The 24,882-nt window shown below is 33.6% G+C and overlaps 1 protein-coding gene and 1 non-coding gene across 6 annotated transcripts; both read left to right on the forward strand.

Moving 5' to 3' along the window:
• Positions 1-879: 879 nt before the first annotated feature.
• On the forward strand, positions 880-18,522 carry LOC109816567 (protein trichome birefringence-like 33). 5 transcript variants are annotated; one of them, XM_020381635.3, is made up of 6 exons: positions 880-1,145; positions 1,232-1,445; positions 11,969-12,140; positions 17,062-17,261; positions 17,370-17,528; positions 17,824-18,522. In XM_020381635.3, exons 1-6 carry the CDS (start codon positions 992-994, stop codon positions 18,206-18,208), a joined length of 1,284 nt encoding a protein of 427 aa, XP_020237224.2. In that variant the 5' UTR covers positions 880-991; the 3' UTR covers positions 18,209-18,522. The 5 variants fall into 5 exon arrangements, with proteins under 5 accessions (XP_020237224.2, XP_020237225.2, XP_020237226.2 ...); XM_020381636.3 differs by having other exon boundaries at positions 17,869-18,522; XM_020381637.3 differs by having other exon boundaries at positions 17,062-17,197; positions 17,354-17,528.
• LOC145956651 (small nucleolar RNA R71) lies at positions 9,386-9,491 on the forward strand. Its single transcript, XR_014432890.1, has one exon. It is a non-coding gene; the product is annotated as a small nucleolar RNA R71 (small nucleolar RNA).
• Positions 18,523-24,882: the final 6,360 nt, after the last annotated feature.

Raw genomic sequence — 24,882 nt, forward strand, 5'->3', positions numbered from 1 at the left:
TTCCTAAAACGGTCAGATCCTATTAGGGTTTCTGAGACTATACATACTGGACACGGCGTTGGACACGGCGTTTTTTAATTAACCTACCCGGATGCTTTTCTCTATCTCTCCCTCTGAGTTCTCAAAACCTCGACTGCCAGTTCTGCTCCTCATTACTGAGACGATCCTGTTGTATCCTGGGGGGCTTGCGTGTATACCGCGAATAAGTCCTTAAGGTCAGTGCTATCACACGCCTCAGGAGATTTTACTAACGTGGTTGTTCAGTATTTTCAGGCATCAGGTACATTCAGCTTGCGTCCGCCGTTCAAAATTACAACACAAAGGAGATCCGTCACATGGCCACATATATTTGTTGATGAAACCTATTTGTTTATTTCATGCAATATGGTAAACTCATCATTATTATTCGCAATCTTCCTCACTCGCTTTCTTGTGAAGCCAAGCAAACATTTCAACTTCCCACACCACTCACCGTCGAACATTTTAACCTTGGAAATGTATGAATACTTCTTAATAATAACAACATTGCAAAGAAAGATATCATTTTCATCATTTTATTCAGTTATTTCCATTTTTTTTTTCTTCTTCCTCAATCTTATCGGTTAATTAGGGTACATCTATACATAATTTAACTGTATAATAATTGACCAGATGTATGTGATTTGATTTTGACAATACCCACATGCAGAATGAACGAATGAAGCGTGGCTCGATAGTACATATATATATTTTTTGAGATTACATGAATTTTTATAGGAAGTAAATTAGCAAGGTAGTATTTAACGTAATTAAATATTTTATATTGATACTAAAAATACTACTTAAGTAGAAATATTCTAACGTCCATGAATCATGATGGTTGAATAATAATAAATTAAAGATTGTGAGGGAAATATTAAATACATAATAAGAAACTCCAAAAAGATAGGTTGAAGTCGTTTATAATTTTAAATGAGAACGTAAGCAAGACGAACAAGTAAAATTGGGGTCCATGCATGAAATAGCAAAAATGATGAAGCCACCATCTTACCTCTTCACTCTCTTAGCTTTCATTCTCTTCGCTTCCATCTTCTATGGCCATGACTTCTCCTTCATCTTTCGTCCACACTCCAACCATGAAACACAAACACTCTTCTCCTCACCCGGTGAGTTCACTCACCGAGTCAAGCTCCTTTCTTTCTTTCTTTCTTTCTTTTTTGTTTTTTGTTAATTAATTTGTTATTATCATCAGAGGGAAACATGTACAAGAGAGAAACGAAAAGAGAGGAAGAAGAGGGATGTGACGTGTTCAACGGAAGGTGGGTACGCGACGAGTTGACTCGGCCGTTGTACGAGGAAGCGGAGTGTCCCTACATACAACCACAGTTAACGTGTCAAGAGCACGGTCGCCCGGAGAAGGAGTATCAACGGTGGCGCTGGCAGCCTCACGGTTGCGATCTTCCCATGTAAGTCCTTTTTTCTTTTTCTTTTCTCCAAAAAAAATAACTTCTATTCAAATAGATTAACGGGAATCAATTATAGCTACACCCTATAATTGGCATAAATTATTATTAGATAATTTCACATACATGTACTTTTTTTTTATTTTAATTTACATGAAAAAATTAAACACCTAATAAAGATCGAGAGAAAAATTAAAGGAAAAAAATATAAACATGATGAATCATATAATGTGATAAGAAAATAGAAATAAATAATAAAATATCAATAAAATATTTGATGTAAAGTACAATATCTATATAGGTTTAAATATTTAATATAAATATCACAAATCTATAAATATAATTCACCTATATATTGAGGGGGATAAATGAATTTCATTTAATAAAAAAAATATCCTTGAAAATAATGTTAAAAAAAAGTGTGGTGTGTCTTTTTAATGAGTTGTTGTTATGTGTGGCTTTTTTACGGGTTCACGTTGTCGTCAAAACTCACCATTGCCACCACCAACTCTATACTACAAACTAACATCCAATGATGGTGGAATCGGATACATGTTCCTCTTATTGCGATTTTGAAACAGAAAATTAAACATCTGAGTTGTGTCCACGTTTTTTCCTTCTTAATGGAATGAGTATTTGGTTTTGTGGTGGAAAACTTGAGGAGTTTTAGGTGTTGATTAGATTGATTTAATTGGTAGGTGCACGTTTAAGAATCTAATCGATTACCACAAACGAAACGAGTGGATGCCAGATGAGGGAGAGGATTATATAACTAATTAACTACTTAGTTTTAATGGATCTTCCATAGATTAAACCACCACGGCCTTTCTTCAATTGGGCAATCAAGTTTATAGGTAGCCAGACATTTATTTGTTTATTTATTTATTTTGAAAGATACGATATGTTTAGATAATTTTTTTAAAAGAAAAATTAAAAAGATAACTGAAACTAACTTATATATAAATTAAAATTAATTTATACGTAGTTAAAAATAAGATTTTAGATAAGTAAATGATTTTTTTTACAAATTAATTAATTTTAATTTTTATATATATATATATATATATATATATATATATATTACTTTTCTTTCTTAGAAGTTTTTTTGAAAACTTCATAATATAAAAGGATGACTTAAGACAAGGATTACAATAGAACGTAACTTTTCTCAAAAACTTCTTCAGCCAATTTCTTTTTAAAGCTACTTTTTTCTTTTTATTTTATTGAAAGTTTAAGGTACTAAAACTTTTTAAGAATCCTTTTTTTTAGCAAATATGTTTGATCTAGCTTCTCTTTTTAATGAGAAGAGAAACTAAAAAAAAAAAAAAAAAAAGAAGAAGAAGAAAAAAGCTAAATGGTGAAGGATTTTTCACTCTTGGCAAGCGGACCAAGCTTCGTTGTAGTAATTTGATATCATCCTTAGGGATTTGGGGATACTAGTAATTTCCTTTCTTGTTTACAGAGAACATGAATGAAGTATTGATTTAAGTTTGAATTAAAGCAATTAAAAGTAACAGAATGAATGTAACCGAAAACCTTATATGAGAAAGAGATTGGATTCAAATGTACTTTCTAACTCTTTTAATCTTCATCAGATAAATATGATTTCATTGGTATCACTTCCATGTTCAATAATTAGCTCAACCAGATTCCTCAAAATTGAGCCCTAAGGTAGTTAACCTTAAACATGATTCCTCTATGATTTAAGATTAACACCTTGCATTAAGACAATATCTTGAACCAAAATGGCTAACAAAATCAAGTCTATCCCTAGAACAAGAGATTATTAGGTGAATGATTCAGTTCGGGTTTTGAAAATGTTTCCCAACAAAGTTCAAAAACCTAAAATCATAAAACGGGTGATCAAACCGGATTAAGCATTAAGAGAAGAATCAAACACAAGTAATAGAACTGAATATCATATAGATCTAAGAAGAAATAGAGTTAGTAGTTACATTGAATCCAACCCAAGAGAAACTAGCCACTCATGGTGAGGGCCATAGCAAATAACAAGATGAGATTACACAATAGAAGAGAAGAAATGAAGACGGGTCCTCGTTCCCAAGCAAGCCAATCTTCAAATCTAATCTTCAAGCTCTCCTCTTCTCCTGGGTGATCTTTCTCTCTATTTTTCTTTTTCGTTTCGTTTTCGTCTCCCTTTTTCCTTCCTTTCGTGCCCTAAAATAGGTTCTGTCCAAGGGAAAGTTGGGATTTTTAACCCAAGGCTGCAGCTCTGGATTGGTGGCTGTAGCTCTGAATTTCTGGACTGCCCAAAATGTTCCAAGGCTGGAGCTCTGGTTTCATGGCTAAAGCTTCAACTCTCTGGAATACCTCTTTGTTTCGAGGCTGCAGCTTTGGCTCTGGAGCTATAGCCTTAACTCTCTGGAACACTTCTTTTTGGTTCAGGATTCATGGCTGCAGCTTTGGCTTTGGGGCTATAGCCTTGGATTTCCAACTTCATCAAAACCTACACAAAAAGAAAATATTTTCAGCCAAAGAAACTACACTCTTGTAACTCCTTAGATTAATCTTAGTTCATCTATTTGGAGGGTCAAATACAACCAAAATTACTTACATCTCTCCCAAAAAGAGTGCCAAATTAAGCATAAAAATATGCAATTTGAGCACTTATCAACTCCCCCCAACTTACTCATTTGTTTGTCCCCAAACAAAGGTTCCACTGTGACTGCAAACTGACAACACTTTCCAATTTGCAAATTGCTTCTATATCAACAAGAGAATAAATCATCAATCAATTCACCTTCATCAAATTAATTCCTACTCACTTGAGGTGCCCACATTTTCAAGCATACTTAATCAAAGAATTCACAAAACAAATCACTAACTTGAGCACTATGAATCAGTGATTGAATATACTCCTCACTGGTGTATCTCTCCTTGGGTGAGTGTTTCTCTCAACTACACACATCATTTCTATGAACATAAGCATTGATATCATCTCTCCATTGCCACTCTTGAAAAGAAGATGAAGGATCACAAGGTCTTTTGAGGGTTGTAAGGGGGCTTAGTTAACAAAGAAATATGGTTTTTCTGGTTAAACAAGGTTCAAACTCTAGAGAGCACAATGAACATAAGCAACAAGACTCAAAATTTGTTCACTCTTCAATTTTCAACTCCAACCACATCTCTCAGCCCAATTTCTACCTTCACTTTTCCCATATTTACCTTCATAATTTATTGACTCCATTGCAAGAATCCCACCTCTTTTGAGACTTTTTGTACATTAACTTAGCTTCTTTTTTTTTTTTTTTTTTTTTTTTTTGTTGAACTTTTTATGAAGCTATTTTGAATAGAGTTGTACAATACAATGATAATATTAGAGAGGTAATTCTCACTTTAACACTTCACAACATGGTATTTCTTTTCTTTTTCTTCAACCTTGACAATTTTCACTCCCCCCAACTTAACCCACATTCATTTTCATCATGCTCTCTAAGGTTTGGTCAGGGTGAGGGATTTACAGTTGGTAAAGGCTTAAGGGTTGAATAAAGGGTAATGCTCAAATGGGTTTCAAACAAAGATTTTTCTCAAATGAAGGTTAGCTGTTTGGTTCTAGGCTCAACAGATTTTCAATATGAACAACATAATGCCTTGATCTTTTCCAAAATTTCTTACAAGAGCAACAATTTCAAGAATCAATCAATGCAAACACATATGCTATGATGGTGACTCTCAAACATATAAGTGTATGTATTGGGTGTTCTCACTCACCGGCTTGGCTCAATAAATCCAACCACTGACCTTTCATGTCAAGTTAAAGAGATGCTCATGAATTCTAAGATCATGCATAAATGATAGAGTGCAACCAAAAGATGAGTATTAACAACACTTTTTTTTTTTGGGTGAATTTAAAGATGAAAATTTTCTTCTTGTTGATTTGAAACAACTTGACTATCCAAGAATGATTATCTAATGATTCCCAAAAATTGCCACCTATTTCCCAAAAAATTGTTATCATCTGTTGTCATCATATTAACTATATACAAGACTTTACTCTAACTTGTCTTTCAAAAAGAACTGAGTGCTTCAACAGTCAGTGATCATTCACAAACTAGTGACTTTCCACAAAAAACACAAAAGGTTCACCAGTACTTGACCTAAGCACCAAAAGCCAAAACAGCACATGCATAATTATAACATCCAACATATAAAACCATGATTAACACAAAACAAATAGATAGTTTAAACTGAACAAGCTAACAATAAACCACCACAATATTTAAATACTAAAATTTAAAATTGCAAAAAATTAAAATGAATTCTTCTCCACAGTCTGTTTCAAAAATCCTCTGACTCGGATTCCTCTTCTTCTCCTTTCTCTTCTTCTTCTGCTTCTTCATCTCTTTCAACTTCTTCTTCCTGTCCATGCTCATCAGTAGGTTGTGCTCTATGAACTCCTGGTTGTTGCACTCCATCCCCTCCTAAGAAAATAGGACTGTCCCCAGGCCATAAAATTTGGTCATCAAAGGTTTCTAAAGTAGGCCATGGATAGAGGCTACCTCCTGTTTTAGTTTATTTCAAGCACAATTAACCATATGGATGATATGCACGTCAAAAATCAAAGATTAATGTGCCAAAAAAAAATATATATATAACAAGGAGTTTTCACATGGTGTTCTTGCAAACATTTCCACAAACACTTTGCATGCACATTAAATAAGCATTTTTTTTAAGCAAACAAAGTGTTTCATTCACTTTAACAATTCAAGAGTTCTTTCGAGAAATTGCAATTTAAAAATCATATTGTGCTTCAAGAGGAAGAAGAAATTTGAAAGAATCGCATGTAAACCCACAAGAGGAGAAAAATCTATGGAAAAATTTTCCTTTTTAGTGTGAATTGGAGGAGAAGAGAACTATGAAATATTTCAATAATCTCCTACCAATAAGAGAGACTCAAGAGAAGAAAGTGGGAGTAAAAGAGAGTGGGGATGGTTTAGAAGTTGAGAGCACAAAAAGAGAGTGAAGAGAAGGAGTTCGTAGCTTTGAAGTGGGCTACAGGGTCTTAAAGTGACTCTAAAAAAATGGGTTTTTGAAATTAGGTTTTTTTTTTAATTTTTTTTTATTTTTAGAACCCATGTGGAGCTTGGCAGAGAGTTGAGGCTGCAGCCTTGGGTGGGGCTGCAGCTCTGGACCCCTGGACGTGAGACAGAGAGTGAAAGCTTGAGCCTTGGAACCTGGGGCTTGAGCCCTCTTATCAGAAATTTTTTTCCAAGTTTTTCTGCTAAATCCGCTACAGCCGTGAATGAGAGCTGCAGCTCTGAGACTTCAACCACAAATTTTTTTGCTTCCTTTTCACTCCTTTATGACTCTCAATCTCTCTAAAACTTATTCCTTCACCCCCACATTTTTAACAACTATAATGAACTCCCAATTAACAAAACAATCACACAATTAACAAGTGCAACTAACATGGCACTATATAACATAAAACATGCAATGAAACATGGATACCACATATTCAAACATACATTAATAGCATCATACCATTTACTCATGAAGCCAAAATAACACAACAAGCAGTAACCAAGATATGAACTTAGCAAAACACAAACATGCAAAAATTAAATCTATAACTAATTATGCAAACATGCTAAACATGCTAATTTAATGTCTTTAGCTTGACATTTGTTCATGATCAAATCTCTTAAAGATGTGCAATGGTAGTAAGCCTCTCAACTTCACCACCCAAGTAAGGTTTGAGTCTTTGACCATTCACTGTCCATGTTCTTCCAGTGGTAGGTTCCTCAAGTTCAATTGTTCCATATGGTTTGACAGATTTAATTACAAATGGGCCTGACCACTTAGATTTGAGTTTCCTAGGGAAAAATTTCAACCTGGTATTGAACAACAATACTTGTTGGCCAGGTTGGAAGTTCCTGTTTTGAATTTTCTTGTCATGGTATAGCTTAGCTTTGTGCTTGTAAGATCTACAAGACTCATAAGCTTGCAACCTCATTTCTTCTAGTTCATGCAATTGAATTTTTCTCTTTTTACCAGCTGCCTTCATATCAAAATTCAAGGCTTTCAAGGCCCAAAATGCCTTGTGCTCCAAATTCACAGGCAAGTGACAAGCTTTACCAATGACCTTATCCAATTCTTCATTAGAGATAAGCAAAGCCTTCTCTAATGGCGATGAACTCTTGAAATCATTTTGAGTTTCCAAGTACACATCATCTAATACATCAATTCTAAAGCAATCTTTGTTGGCTTTTGGAAACTTCATTTCTTCAAATACGTTGAAACTCACTTCCTCATCTTGGACCCTAACCTTCAACTTTCCATCATCCATGTCAATGATAACTCTAGCTGTTTTCATAAAGGGTCTGCCCAATATCAAAGGAACCTCTGTATCTTCTTCCATATCCATGACTACAAAATCCACTGGAAACATAAACTTGTCCACTTTCACAATCATATCTTCTACTATACCATGTGGAAACTTCACTGATCTATCTGCCAATTGCAAAGTCATCCTTGTGGGTCGTACCTCCACATCTCCAATCTTCTTCAGCATAGATAATGGCATTAAATTGATACTGGCTCCAAGATCTAATAGTGCCTTATCTACTGAAAGATTTCCAATAGAAACTGGGAGAGTAAAACTACCCGGATCTTTGGATTTCTGAGGCAAAGATTTTTGAATGATGGCACTACACCCAGCCTCAAGCTCCACAGTTTCTTCTTCAAGAATTTTTCTCTTCTTAGTCAAGAGATCCTTCATGAACCGAGCATAAGTAGGCATTTGTTCCATGGCTTCAGTGAAGGGAATATTTATCTGGAGCTTCTTGATGATGTCCAGAAACCTTGCAAATTGTCTTTCTTTCTCTTTCTTAGATGGGGCATGAGGGTAAGGTAGGTCTTTGATAGGAACCGTAGAAATTACCTCCTTGCCCTTCTTCTTATTCTTTTCTTTCTCTACTCCATTTTTTTCTTGTTCTTTTTCTTTTTCACTTTCTTTTTCACTCTCCTCCTTTTTATTTACATTCTCATCTTTATTGCTTTCTTCATCTTCCTTCTCATTCTTTTTCTCAACCTCCCTCAACTGATCATTTTCTTCTTCTTCCACTCTCTCATTTTTTTCACTCACCCCAACATCACTACCTACCACCTTCCCACTTCTTGTTGTTATGGCTTGGCAATACTCCTTGGGGTTGGTCTTGGTGTTGGTTGAAAATGGGCATTTAGACATGTTAGCTAATTGCTTAGCTAGCTGTCCAACCTGAACCTCTAAATTTTTAATGGAAGCCTCTGTACTTTTCTGATTGTTCATGGACACCTGCATGAATTGGTTTAGAGTCTCCTCCAATTTACTGATTCTTTCATGCATAGAGGGATACACAGGTTGTTGTTGTTGTGGTTGTTGTGGTGGCCTATTGGATAGTCCAGCTTCATTCCTCCACCCATAACCTTGGTTGCTATTAGCATTGTTTCTCCAACCTTGGTTTCCCTGCATATAATTGTTAGTATTGAAATTTTGGGAATTAAAGTTACCTCCTTTTGGTTGGTTACCCAAATAATTGACTTCTTCTTCATTAGAATTTGCTGCACAATAACCATTTGGGTGCTCTCCCCCACAAAAATCACATCTAAGAGGAGGGTTTGGCTGCATTGGAGGGGAATTAATAGCATGAAGTTGTTGTGGTATCTTGGCCATTTGCTTAGTCAGGGCTTCAATTTGTTGAGATAGCAACTTGTTTTGAGCTAAGATTGCATCATTTGTGCTCAGATCCATAATTCCTCTTTTGTGAGACTGATGTCTACCATGTTCTGCTTGATGATCAGAAGAAGCCAAGGACTCTATGATCTGAGTAGCTTCCTCTGGGCCTACAGACATCATAGTACCACCAGCTGCTGCGTCTAATAACATCTTCACCTCAGGTTTGATTCCATTAACAAAGAAATTGAGTTGAGCTATATCTTCAAACCCATGGTTAGGACATTTTCTGAGTAATGATTTGAATCTTTCCCAGGCTTCACAAAATGGCTCATCCATACCTTGCCTGAAAGTAGTGATTTCTGATTTGGCCTTGATATACTTAGATGAAGGATAAAATCTATTCACAAACTTGTTCTCCACATCACTCCAGCTTGTTAAACTTTGGTTAGGATGAGATTGTAGCCATATTTTAGCTTTTCCTGTCAATGAAAATGGAAACAATCTCAAGTACACAGCTTCTTCATCACCTTCAGGAATGCCCATTGTACCACAAAGCTCATAAAAATTGGAAAGATGTGAGTAGGGATCTTCATGATCAAGTCCAGCAAATTGTTGTGAGCTAACCAAGCTGAGAAAAGCGGGTTTCATTTCCATGGCTCTAGAAGTGTTTGGAGCTACAATACTAGAGAAGTGCCTTGGACCTTGTTGTTGAGCATAATCTCCCAAAGTCCTTCTAGGAGGCCTATCTGGTCTAGGTCCACCATTGTGAGTGCCTTCTCCTTCTTCAGCCATTTCTATTTTAGGGAACGGTTGATTGGAAGAAGTTGATGAAGATGGAACAAAGAATTCCTGTTGTTGCTCCTGGAGTCTTTCCAACTGTCTAAGTCTCCTTGTCCTACTATTGTTTCTCCTTGCCGTTCTCTTAATTTCAGGATCAAAGTGTAATTCTTCGGCTGGAGTTTTCCCTCGCATACAAGTACAAGAAGTCTGCACAGATGGGTGAGTCCAAGAAACAAGACAGTTGTATATATAATATAAATATTTACAAAATAACTATTCACAAAATCACAAGAATTGGAAATTGCTAAATATCCGTGCCAAATCCCCGGCAACGGCGCCAGAAACTTGGTGAAGGATTTTTCACTCTTGGCAAGCGGACCAAGCTTCGTTGTAGTAATTTGATATCGTCCTCAGGGATTTGGGGATACTAGTAATTTCCTTTCTTGTTTACAGAGAACATGAATGAAGTATTGATTTAAGTTTGAATTAAAGCAATTAAAAGTAACAGAATGAATGTAACCGAAAACCTTATATGAGAAAGAGATTGGATTCAAATGTACTTTCTAACTCTTTTAATCTTCATCAGATAAATATGATTTCATTGGTATCACTTCCATGTTCAATAATTAGCTCAACCAGATTCCTCAAAATTGAGCCCTAAGGTAGTTAACCTTAAACATGATTCCTCTATGATTTAAGATTAACACCTTGCATTAAGACAATATCTTGAACCAAAATGGCTAACAAAATCAAGTCTATCCCTAGAACAAGAGATTATTAGGTGAATGATTCAGTTCGGGTTTTGAAAATGTTTCCCAACAAAGTTCAAAAACCTAAAATCATAAAACGGGTGATCAAACCGGATTAAGCATTAAGAGAAGAATCAAACACAAGTAATAGAACTGAATATCATATAGATCTAAGAAGAAATAGAGTTAGTAGTTACATTGAATCCAACCCAAGAGAAACTAGCCACTCATGGTGAGGGCCATAGCAAATAACAAGATGAGATTACACAATAGAAGAGAAGAAATGAAGACGGGTCCTCGTTCCCAAGCAAGCCAATCTTCAAATCTAATCTTCAAGCTCTCCTCTTCTCCTGGGTGATCTTTCTCTCTATTTTTCTTTTTCTTTTCGTTTTCGTCTCCCTTTTTCCTTCCTTTCGTGCCCTAAAATAGGTTCTGTCCAAGGGAAAGTTGGGATTTTTAACCCAAGGCTGCAGCTCTGGATTGGTGGCTGTAGCTCTGAATTTCTGGACTGCCCAAAATGTTCCAAGGCTGGAGCTCTGGTTTCATGGCTAAAGCTTCAACTCTCTGGAATACCTCTTTGTTTCGAGGCTGCAGCTTTGACTCTGGAGCTATAGCCTTAACTCTCTGGAACACTTCTTTTTGGTTCAGGATTCATGGCTGCAGCTTTGGCTTTGGGGCTATAGCCTTGGATTTCCAACTTCATCAAAACCTACACAAAAAGGAAATATTTTCAGCCAAAGAAACTACACTCTTGTAACTCCTTAGATTAATCTTAGTTCATCTATTTGGAGGGTCAAATACAACCAAAATTACTTACATCTCTCCCAAAAAGAGTGCCAAATTAAGCATAAAAATATGCAATTTGAGCACTTATCACTAAACATTAACTTAGAATGTCAAATTTAGTTTTTGCTTTTCCTAAATATAAAAAGTAGTAAAGGTAATTTTTTGATTTCATCATACTTTAGTTTTGTTGAATCTTTGTATGAATATGTCTGGATACATATTATAAAGAGTTTGTGAGAGTTTCTTTATTAAAATAAAATATTTTTAATAATTTTTTTTTTCAAAAACTCTTAATTATAAACTAATATCTAAATAAGGTCAATGGGGAAAATGTGATTAAACATGAATAAATTAAGAGTATTTGGGTTTCTTAGCCCTTCCACTACTCATGAGAAAATCAAACTAATTATTTTTCATTAAGTTACGATTTACGCCACACATCAAATAACTCATTCCATCAAATCTCCAAGGGATCACAAATTCATTAATTTAAGCTAAACATAACACATATATTTTTTTTTACCAACATACAGATTCAATGCTAGTTTGATGTTGGAAAAACTTCGAGGCAAGAGGATGATGTTTATTGGAGACTCCCTCAACCGGGGTCAATATGTCTCTTTGGTATGCCTTCTCCATCAACTCATTCCCGAACACGCCAAATCTATGGAATCCTTTGATTCACTCACTGTCTTTACAGCCAAGGTATGTATACCTCTTACCTTTTGCTTATGCACATTCACAATTTCATAGTGTTAGTGTTTCTTTGAATAATTTTCTCAAAAACAACTATAGGAAAAAAAAACAAAAAAAGAACAAAATTGAAATCAACTTTACTTTAAGTTAAAATTAACTTATTTCTAGTTAAAAGTAAAATCTTAAAGAAGCTAATAAGGGAATTTTTTTTACAAGTTAATTTATGCAAAAATTATTTCATTTTTTTAAAAGTATTTTTAAAGAAATTTACTTTAACAAATCCTTAGCTACATTATCACGCCTATTAGAATTTGTGATCATAAAAGGAAGAGAATAGAATGATCTTGATTATTTGAATGAATGAGTACAAGAGGGGTATTTATACATTATAATAATAAGAGATAAGAGATAAAACTGATCAATTATATCAACAGTAACAAACTGTAACAGAAAGATAACTAACTACCAGTTTGACAAATTCCCTTTACACCCCCCTTCAAACTCATGGTGGAAGCTGATGAAACCTTGAGTTTGGATCTAAATGTTGTAAATTGAGGATTCAAAATAGCTTTAGTGAGAATATCAGCAACCTGAAATTCAGCAGGTAGATGAATAACAACAAGCTCCCTTGACAGGACTTTATCACGAACAAAATGCAAATCCAACTCAAAATGCTTTGTGCGAGAATGCATGACAGGATTCGCAGTAAGGTGGACAGCACCTAAATTATCACAATAAATTCTTGGCAATGCAACTGGAACACGCAACTCTTTGAGCAAATTCTGCAGCCATAAAATGTCAGCAGTGACAGCAGCTAGTCCCCTGTACTCAGCCTCAGTACTACTTCGGGAAACAACAACTTGTTTCTTAGAAGACCATGATACAAGATTTGGTCCAAGGTACACACAGTAACCTGTGGTAGACTTTCTATCATCAGGATCTGAACCCCAATCTGAATCACAAAAACCCATGATATGTAGCTGTTGTGAAGGTTTTATGTGCAAGCCATATGTAATTGATCCTTGGAGATATCTTAAAATCCGCTTTACTGCCCTCCAATGATGCTCTTGTGGTTTATGCATAAATTGACAAACCTTATTAACAGAGAATGAAATTTCAGGTCTTGTCACAGTGATGTATTGAAGAGCTCCTACAATGCTCCTATAGTGAGTGGGATCCTGAACTGAAAAGGACCCATCAGCAGTAAGCTTTAAACCAGAAACCATGGGAGTTGGCTGAGGTTTAGAGTCTAACAAATTTGTTTTATGAAGTAGGTCTCTTATGTATTTTGATTGAGACAATAGAATACCACCATCAGAATGATGTTGGACCTCAATGCCAAGAAAATAATGAAGAGGACCTAGATCCTTCAAAGAAAATTTGTTGTTAAGATGAGCAATAAGAGAGATGATTTCAGAAGAGGAAGAGCTGGTGATGATAATATCATCAACATACACTAGTACATAGGTTTTAGAGGTAGGTGTAAATCTCATGAAAAGTGCAGTATCACTCTTGGCTGAATTAAATCCCAAGGACCTTAAAGTCATACTGAGCTTATGAAACCAAGACCTAGGGGCCTGTTTCAAGCCATAAAGAGCTTTAAGTAATTTGCATACCTTGTGTTTGTCAAATGAAACAAAACCTGGTGGTTGAGTCATATATATAGTTTCTTGAAGATTTCCATGTAAAAAGGCACTATTGATGTCCACTTGATGAATAGGCCATTGTTGAGAAACTGCAAGTGTTAGAACAGTTCTAATTGTTGCTGGCTTAATCACTGGGCTAAAAGTTTCTTTAAAATCAAAACCCTCTCTTTGATGATACCCCTTGGCTACCAATCTGGCCTTGTGCCTTTGAAAACTTCCATCAGCATTAAATTTGCTTTTAAACACCCATTTGCAGCCGATGGGCTTACACCCAGGAGGTGGATCCACCAAGGACCATGTATCATTTTTGATAAGTGCGTCATGTTCTTCTTTCATAGCTTTGAGCCATTCAGGCTTGGCCATTGCTTCCTTTACAGTATGTGGTTCAATAGTGTGATCATAGCTTCCTTCTTTGTAAGAAACATAAGTTTTCGGTTTAAAGACACCAACTTTGGCTCTAGTTGTCATTGGATGAGTATTCTGAGTGACAGAACCTGCAATAGGAGATGAGGCAACTACAGTAGAAGATTCATTAGGATTACTCTGTAAAGTAACATTAGGTAATGAATCAGTTGGATCATTATCATTTTGGAAATTCTGAGTAGTAGGAGATAAAACGAGTAAAGGATTAGAGGAGGTAGATTTGGAAGAGGGAGGAGGATGGTCAGAGACAAAAGGGTTGGCAGGAAGTTTATAAGGAAAAATTGACTCATGAAATATGACATGTCTAGAGACGTAGCATTTTCCAGAAGGCGAGAGACATTTATAACCTTTGTGTTGAGAACTATAGCCCATGAATAAGCACATATGTGACCGAAAATCAAGTTTATGTTTATTATAAGGTCTTAGCAAGGGATAACAAGCACATCCAAAGACTCTCAAGAATTTATAATCTGGCTTTTGATGAAACAATTTTTCAAAAGGACTTATATTTTTAAGGACAGGTGAAGGAAGGTAATTTATTATGGTAGCTGCAGTGCTGAATGCCTCTCCCCAAAAATTTAAAGGAAGAGAGGCAGAGGCCAATAAAGTGAGACCAGTTTCTGTCAAATGTCTATGCTTTCTTTCTGGGGTACCATTTTGTTCATGTGTATGAGGACAAGTCAATCTGTGATGAATCCCTTGTTTAGTAAGATAAGGAGTAAAGGTGAGATACTCTTTTGCATTATCAGATTGTAAAGCTTTTAAAGTTGTTCCAAGTTGTTTTTCAGCAAGAGATTTAAATTGAAGAAAAGTAGTAAATGCTTGAGATTTATTTTGAAGCAAATACATCCAAGTGTATCTAGAGAATGCATCAATGAATATTATGTAATATCTTGATCCATTAGAGGAGGTTAAGGGGGCTGGACCCCAAATATCTGTGAATACAAGATCAAGGGGACTAGTGTATACAGACTGAGAAGTAAAGAAGGGAAGTTGACGTGCCTTCCCCATACAACATGACTGACAAAGTAAAGAAGTAGCAGAATGATTACATGGTATACAACAATGACTAAGTACTGATCTAAAGGTTTTAAGAGAGGCATGAGCAAGTCTTGAATGCCAAAGCTCCAAGGTTGTGAGTGAGAAATCTTTTGTAGAATGGAAAGCAGAGATTTTGTTTTGATGCTGAAATTTAGGAAAGACATAAAGACCCTTGCTAAACTTGCCTTGAAGAAGAGTCTCCTTGGTATGTTCCTGTTTGACATTACATGTATTAGCATGGAATTCAAAAAATACTTGATTATCTCGACAAAATTGTGACACACTAAGAAGGTTCTTTGTAATGGAGGGAACATGTAATAACTGGTTCATAACAAAGTGATTGTTTGACTCAGAATCATAGAATTTAGAATTTCCAATATGCTTAATGCTCAAACCTGAACCATTACCAATTTTTACACGATCATTCCCTGTGTAATCAGTTTTGACAGAAAGGTTGCTCTCATCATTGGTGATATGATGGCTTGCTCCACTGTCTGGATACCAGAGAGGATCCAAAACAGTTGTTGGTGTTGCCATGAATGCTTGATCAGATTGAGAAAACCCTTGATATTGAGTTTGATTTGCTTGAGGAGGACCCTGAAAGTCTTGATTAAACCGCTGCCAGCAATCAATTGCTAAGTGTCCATGCTTACCACAAATTTGACATTGTGGTCTATTGTTCTGATTCCAAGAATTAGTTGAGGTCTGTCCCCAGTTCAATCTGCCATTGCCTCTTCCATTGTTATATCTTCCTCCTCGATTGGAATTGTAACCACCACGAAAATTGGATTTACCACGATTGTTATATCCTCCTCTAAAATTCGAATTTTCTCCTCTGCCTCTCCCAGAAGGATAACTAGGTCCAGAAACAGTGTTAGCCAAAACCAGATTTGAATCAGCTTTCTTGTGTTTCTCAAAACGCTCTTCTTGAGCCATTAGAAGTGCCTCAATATCATCAACCGTGTATGGATCTAAACGTGATGTAACAGCAGTAACAAAAGAATCATAATCTTCAGGCAAGCCATCTAAAATTGCTTCTATATGGTCATCATCAGAAATCGCAGAGCCAATCGCAGCTAGTGAATCTACTATTTTCTTGATCGCAAGTAAATATTCTGAAATTGACTTATCTTTCTTAATCATTCGCAACTGTACCTTTAATTTTTTCACTTTCGCACGAGTCTGAGACGCATAATAGACTTCTAATCTTTTCCAAATCTGCCATGATTGTTGTAAACCAACCATCTTTGTGAGGATTGGTGCTGTCATCGATGCAAGGAGCCAGGCAACAAGTAACTGATCCTGTTGTTCATAATTGAGAAAAGCTTTACTAATCGTACCATTCTTTTCATGTTCATTGGACTCAAATTTCTTTGGAACATGTTCTTCATGAAGATATTTATTGAGCTTCAGACCTCGAACTGTGGCAAGGATTTGTTGTTGCCAAACCAGAAAATTCTCATCATCAAGTTTGATCGAGATCGGAGTTTGAAATGTTTGAGGATTGAAGGAGGTTTCGGAAGCCATGGTTAGAAGGCTCTGGATACCATATTAGAATTTGTGATCATAAAAGGAAGAGAATAGAATGATCTTGATTATTTGAATGAATGAGTACAAGAGGGGTATTTATACATTATAATAATAAGAGATAAGAGATAAAACTGATCAATTATATCAACAGTAACAAACTGTAACAGAAAGATAACTAACTACCAGTTTGACAAATTCCCTTTACAATGCCCCTCTTTTTTTTTTTTTACTATACATTATCATGCCCCTCTTGTTTTTTTACTCTTGTTCATTGTGTTGTATTTAATTAGGAATACAATGCCACAATTGAGTTCTATTGGGCACCTTTTCTTCTTGAATCAAACTCCGATAACGCTGTCATTCATAGGGTATCTGATAGGATTGTGAAAAAGGGTTCAATCAATACGCATGGACGTCATTGGAAAGGTGCTGACATTGTTGTATTTAACACTTATCTTTGGTGGATAACTGGCTCTAAGATGAAGATTTTGTATGTTTCTCTACTTTACTTTATTCAACCAATTATTTACTTTCTTCCTCACTCGTTTCTTTGCCAATGCCATTGCAAAACATTGGCTAAAGTTCTCCAATTTTTTAGACATGGATCTTTTGATGATGAAGTAAAGGAGATTATTGAGATGTCAACAGAGGAAGCCTATCGCATGGCTCTGAAAAGTATGCTTAGATGGGTGAGGTTGAACATGGACTCCAACAAGACAAGAGTCTTCTTTACCAGCATGTCACCTTCTCATGCAAAGTGAGTATAATTTGCAAGCACACACACATATATGATTATAAAATATCAAGAATACACTTTTAAACACATTCATTTTGATTAATTAAAGTATTTAAAATTATAAAATTTGGTGGGCAACGATCCTCTTTTTTTTTTTTTTTTTTTGTAGTTTTAAATAAATTATAATTAATTAAAAAGAGTGTGTTAAAATAAAAATGTTAGACAATATATTACTAGTACTTCTCATATAGTTATATGTACTTCTCATTATTTTTTTTAAGAGTGTTATTTATTTAAGAATTTTTTATGTGTGGAGGTATAAATTGTGGGGAACCATATTGTTAATGTATATATATGGCAGAAGCATAGAGTGGGGAGGTGAACCGGGAGGGAACTGCTACAACGAAACAACTCCAATTGATGATTCTGCATATTGGGGTTCTGATTGTAAACAAAGCATAATGCAAGTAATTGGAGAAGTATTTAGAAAATCTGAAGTACCTATTACTTTTCTCAACATTACCCAACTTTCAAACTATCGTAAAGATGCACACACATCAATTTACAAGAAACAATGGAACTCATTGACTCGAGAGCAATTAGCTAACCCTGTTAGTTATGCTGATTGTGTGCATTGGTGTTTGCCCGGACTTCCAGATACTTGGAATGAACTTCTGTTTGCTAAGTTTTTATATTCTTGAAAGAGATCATACTGTTCTCTCAGGTCCCTTGTGTGGCATGAAAGTTTGTAAATGGGAGACTACAACATTTTAGCTTGTTATAAAGTTGTATCCAACATGATAAAAGATCAGAATAATGAACAAGAGAAAAAGAAGAATACAATTTGTGAACAATAATAGTTAACATCGGTGGAAAAGGAGAATTGTATTATATAAAGTTGAGTTGATTATTTTTCCTTGTAATTGAAATTCCAAATTCTTAATTTTGCTAGTTACACTACAATGGTGTTGAGATGTATCTTATTTGAATTGCAATATGGATAATGTTTATAAAACATGTTTCATATTTAAAAATTCCCAAAGGATAAGGGCCCCATGCCTCTACCCTTTTAAGTTTATATTTAATTCAGAATTGCTATATTAATCATATAATAACACACTATTATTATTATTATTATTATTATTATTATTCCTTCCATTACATTAACCATTATATATAACGTTTTTTTATCTCTTTTATCTTATCATTTTTTTATATAAAATATTGTACAAACTAATTTACAAATTAATATAATTTCTCAATGAGAATATATGAACATGCCTCCTTTCATTTGTTGACATTTTTTTGTGGAGTCAATCAAGTTCATTACAATACGAACACTAAGCTTGATTTAGTTTAAACTTTTGAGACGTTCTCTATACAACAACCTTCGTCTTTTGAATATTTTCTCCGGTTTCTCAGCCCAAAACTTGTCCTAGACCAAAACTAATAGGAAAATTCTATTTGCACTCTTTATTTTTCTCTTTTCACCCCTACGTTTTTAATATAAAACTTTCCTTTCCGTTTAGGAATTTTCTCTATTAATAAAGGAAGTAATCAACAAATTTTTTTTTGTTATCAAGAAAGAAATGAGAGATTGGTTACTATAACAAATTGATAATCATAACTAATTTATCAAAAAAGAAAAAGACATTTTTTAAACAATGATGATCCTTGATTAGAGCTGAAGTTAATATATATATATATATATATATATATATATATATATATATATATATATTTTGCATCAGAGTTTTCTAATAATTTAAATTTTCATCTTTTTATTGTTTTGTTTATCATTTTAATTATTGTTCTTTTTTTATTTTTTATTTAAGTACTTACTCAATCTTATTTTCATCATTTCTTCTTTTCCTTTTTTTATTTATTTAATCGCCTACTCAACCTTTCTTTTATTTATTTATTTTTAATTTAATAAAAGAAGTGAATATTCTTCAACATTTTTTGTGGATCTGATCTTACTCATCACTTTTAAAATATTTTCTAAGAAAAAGAGTAAGTTTAAATATTAGGAAAAATTCAAATCGCACATCAATTAGAGATTAGACAATTATATAATATATAAATAAAAAATAACTCTCACTTTATAAGTCAATTTTGTAAGATTAAGTTAGACTCAAATCTACTATTTTAACATGGTATTAGATATCTACAATTGATAAATGTACCAAGAGGAAAAGGAATAGTGCTAGATGTGAGAGGATGCATTGACTAGATATAAGACAATTATACCGAAAAACTACTAAAAATTAAATGAGTAAATAAAACGATGATCATAATTTTTACAGACATGAGTAAATATAATTTGAGTATAGGTTAACTATAATAACAAAAATATCAAACAAAAAAGGAAGAAAATGTATCTTAGAAAAAATAATTTCTATCGGTTCAAATTCACTTTAGTTATTATAATAAAAAATTTCATTTATATTTTAATATATGAAACATTATATATGAAATATTATATATATATATATATATATATATATATATATAATTTGGACTTTGGTGTGTAAACAAGCTGAACACTTGAATTTTAAGTGATTTATGAAAAATTTGGTCTCTCAAAGTGATTTATTTATTCAAATGATTCTAAATATTAAATGCTTGAACTTGACTTGTTTAAAAAAAATAAAGATTAAACTTGACTTGTTTAACTTATTTATAATTTTAATTAACTTTCATTTTATATAAATTTTCTCAAAATAATTTTTAACTTTATCAATCTAGTATTTAATATAAATATTTTAACATTAAATGATAATCTACAGATAAAAATATGTGCACACTACGTGTCATGCATGTTCAAATATTCTAGACTATTACATTTTTATAATCCAATAACTTCAGACAAAAAGAAAGTTCAAAATTGATTTTAGCACTCAACAAATTTCTACATGTTTTCATAATGAATATAAATAACAAATGATAATAAAATTCACACCATCAATTTAAATAAATAAGTTATTTATTAATTAGCGTTAATATCGAGTTTGTAAATCTTGGACTTGGCTACTTAAAATAATTAAATAAAATCAAGTTTGAGGGGTTTTTATTTAATTAAATGAACAACCTTAAACGAAGTTAAATTTAAATAGTACACAAATAACTTAGTAGATTTACACCTTTATATATAATAATGAAATGAAATTTTTGTGTCATCTATATCTGATTATAAAATTAATCTAATGTGTAAAAAAAAAGTCTTATCTAAAAAGCCATAGCACTCTTGAGTTAAAATATCATGTACTTCTTCTTCCATTCTAATTTATTTGATGTTGTAACGGTTCTAATTTATTTTAATTTGATTGTTGTTTTATAATATTAATGTAATATTAAATAATTTTTATTATGATTTTAACTATTATTAATGTATTATTTGATTAATGTATTATTTCCTTTTTCATCACTTATTTTATTAGTGAGATTTCTTCAAAATGTTTAAGGCTATTTTAGAAAGTTACATATATATTTTTTTTAGTAAAATCATACATAGTAATTGTAATTTTTAAATTTAGTTTCAAAATCTTAAATGTGAAACAAAATCGAGTAGAGGGAGAAATTAAGTTGTATATTCATTACAAAAAATATTATATATATATAGTGACATATAAAAAATATTACTATACATATAATAATATAAGTATATACTTATTTGACATATACATACACACAATTTTAGTATTGATTTTGAATGAGATTCAAAATATATTATGCTTTACTATAATTATTATACCTATACTTTTTAACAATACACTAATATATATTGTATTTAAGGATGGAATTAGAAAAAAAAAAGTTATTATGGGGGCAAAAATTTTATGACATGATAAATAAAATTATCAATGATTAATAAAATATCAGTTTAATAAAAATAATGACTTAAATATATTTTTAATTCTTATAAAATGTGTGAGACCCCTTTTTTTTCTTTTCCTTTTCTCTCCCCGACACTCTCCTCTTACTCACTCTCCTTCCCACTTTTTCATTCTCTCTTTGCCTCCTTCATTGATTTCTACTTGCTGTCTCAAGGTGCTGATTCTTGAAGGTTTGGTGTTGCTGTGGTTGCGGACATTCTTCTATTCTCTTCCCCCGTGCAAGCTCATTTCATCTTCTTCTTGTTTCTCTCTTCCCGGAGCTCGGAATTCTTCGTACTAAGGTAAGGGAAGCTAGAGTCTCGCTGTGTTTGGCTGTAAATGAGTCTAGAAACTCATTTGTTGTGTGATGATTGATGGTTTTCGAGCTGAGATTGCTGAAGAATGGGGTTTTGGGGTTTTCGGGGTTTTGAAGAAATTTTGGGGTTTTTGATGATTTGTGTTTGCATGTTGGAAATGGGGCATTTTTATTGATGTTTGATGAAATAGGGAACTTTTGGATGGTTTGCATGTGGGTTTTCTGGCTATTTTTGCAGGATTTGGTTAAGTTTTTCGAAAATGGAGTATTGATGTTGAATCTCGCGCTGGGCGCTGTTCTTCGCGCCGGGCGCGTGACCACCAGGAGGCTCCATTTAGGCAAGCCCGCCGGGCGCAAAGGTGTGTGCGCCGGGCGAGCTTGAGAATGGGAGCCTCTTGATGGCCCACGCCGGGCGTGACCTGGACTGTGCCGGGCGCGATATCAGTTGTGCCATGTTTTGGGTTTTCTGGTGCTGCGCTGGGCGCCACCATTGTTGAGCTGGGCGCGAAGACTCCTTGGGAGTCTCTGCCAAGAGGGTGCTGGGTGCAATACGAATTGCGCCGGGCGCGAGACCTTGGTAGGTCTTTGCCTTCCCCACGCTGGGCGCGGGTTAGGCCACGCCGGGCACGTGAGACTCCTTAGAGTCTCTGCCTGGGCTTGCGCTGGGCGCAATTAATATTGCGCCAGGCGCATGAGAGCCTTGGGCTCTCTGGCTGGGTCACGCTGGGCACGAGTACCCTTGCGCCGGGCGTGCTGACCACTGGTGCTCTCTAGTTGTCCCACGCCGGGCGCGACCATGAGTGCGCCGGGCGCGTATGATGATGATTTATATATCAATAGTTGTTAAACCTTGCTGAATTTGTAGCTAGATGTTGTTTAATGCTGAGTTAAGCTGAAAATTGTCGTTAAGCTGAAATAGATGAATGTAGCTGTGCTGAGCTGGGCTGTTATTGATGATTTTAAATGCTGTATTACAAGATATTGCTGTGCTCTAGAATGATGAGCTGAGTTGTGAGTAGTAGGCTGTGTTGAATACTACTTAGCTGTGTTGTATGCTGATTTGTTGTGTTGTGATGTATACTGATGTGCTGTGCTGTGAGTTGTTTAGTTGTATGTTGTGTATAGCCACTATTGTGGTGCTGTTATAGCCGCTATGTCGGTGCTGTTTGTGGTGCTGTTATAGCCGCTATGTCGGTGCTGTTGTTAGCCACTAATGTGGTGTTGTTATAGCTGCTGAGCAGTGCTGATATTGCTGAATTGCTGTGATGTAGTATAAGTTGTACGGATGTGGTGATAGCTGTAGATGTTTTCTATTCACATATTTATATATGTATGTTGAATTTTTTACACTAGGTTACCCTTTGTTGTCTCCATGATGTTTGGAGTGCAATGATCATACTATGTATGGGAGCAGAGCAGGGATAGGTTGGTGGCTGATGGTGAGTTTGTAGCTGACAGATGAAGCTGATCTGATTTTGATCTTTTTGTTGTTTTAATTACCAAGTAGAGTAACTTTGTTGTATTTTGTTGTACACTCTAACTCTAATCGGATTGGGACCTTGTATATATATATATATATTCTAGATCCTATATTATATACTTGTTCTATCTGTCTGGTGTTTCCGGTGTGCTGTGCCGCGTGTAGTGACTAGCTGGATCGTTACAAAATGAGTGAATTTTGATTTGGATCCTTGTAATTTTTATTTTTTTTTATTTTTTATTCTTCAAAAATTTGTAAACATTGTTTTCGGTCTTTGTAAAATGAGTAAATATTAATTTTAATTTCTTTAAAATATTTTTCTTTTAATTTTTTTTTCTCTTTAAAGTATAGAATCACTTTTTTTTAACCTCTAACAATAATTTTAAGATAAATAAATAACATTTATTTTAAAAATTTATAAAATGATTTTAAAATGTCTCACACTAATATAGTATTACTTTAAATAATTATCAATAACATCTAATATTTTAATAAACAAGGACTAAAAATAATATTTCTAAATTTTGTACGAATAAAAAGCAAAAAAATAAATTATAGAGACCAAAATTAAAACTTATCCATTTTACATGAACTAAAAATATATTTAAATAAAAAATAAATATAATATAATATATATCATGAAGGAAATAAGAACATCAGCAATACTAATATCTTATATTTAAATAAATATATCTTATTTATTTTCTTCCATGGAAATAAGGTTATGTAGGTATCTTAAATTTAAATTTTATCTCATATTGTAACATGAATAAAATATTATTTCTCAAACTATGAAATTGAGAAAAGGAGAGGGAAAAACTGGAAAATCATTTCCAGTAAAAAGATATATTAAGATTGCTTAAAATTTTATGATAACGTAAGACTCAATAAAATAAAATAAGATAAAATATAACTAATTTTGATGCTAAAAAAACACTTAATTTTTTTTATTAAATATCAATATTATGATATCTTTAGATTATTAATTTGATAAAATATTTTCATGATTTCTTCAATAGTAAAAAACTTCTATAATTACTTGTATTATGTAAAGTAATTTATTTTTGTAGAATTTATTTTAAAGTTTAAAGTATTTTTCTATAATTTGTAAAGTAACATGTAAACATTTTTTAAATTAAAAGTTTTTTTTTTAAAGTAGTTGAATATTTTAACACATATGGTGTCATTCTTTTTCAAATTAAAAAATATATACTAGATGTGGCTGAATAATTGTGTGAGAAAAGTTGTCAAATTTTAAAATCTGCTTTAATTCGTTGTGAATTGAGGGGAGGAGGGGCCAGATTTTTTTTTTAATTATTCAAAATATATAGACATTTAATATAATTTGGTTTAGGGGGGTGTGTTGATTTTCTAAGCAAGCGCACCCAAGTCTTTATAGTATAGTAAAAAGGTTGTCGGTCCTCAGGGACTTGTGAAGTATATTTTGATTTCTATTATACTAATTGTTACTTGTAAATTCAAAGCTTGAATAATCACACATGTTAAATATTTGATATGAGCAGTGATTTAAACTTAAGTAACCAAAGTTAGATTAAATTTAAGAAAACAAGTATGATAAACAGTTGGGATTAAATTTCATCAATCTCCCTCCTATGTATTCCTATTGATTCTTGCAAATGATTCTATTACTCAATGTCATTGAGTTCTCTATATTCATTCAGACCCAATTCCTTGACATAAGAA

The sequence above is a fragment of the Cajanus cajan genome, chromosome 3 (assembly GCF_000230855.2).
Source record: "Cajanus cajan strain Asha chromosome 3, NIPB_CcT2T_4, whole genome shotgun sequence".
Lineage (NCBI taxonomy): Eukaryota > Viridiplantae > Streptophyta > Magnoliopsida > Fabales > Fabaceae > Cajanus > Cajanus cajan.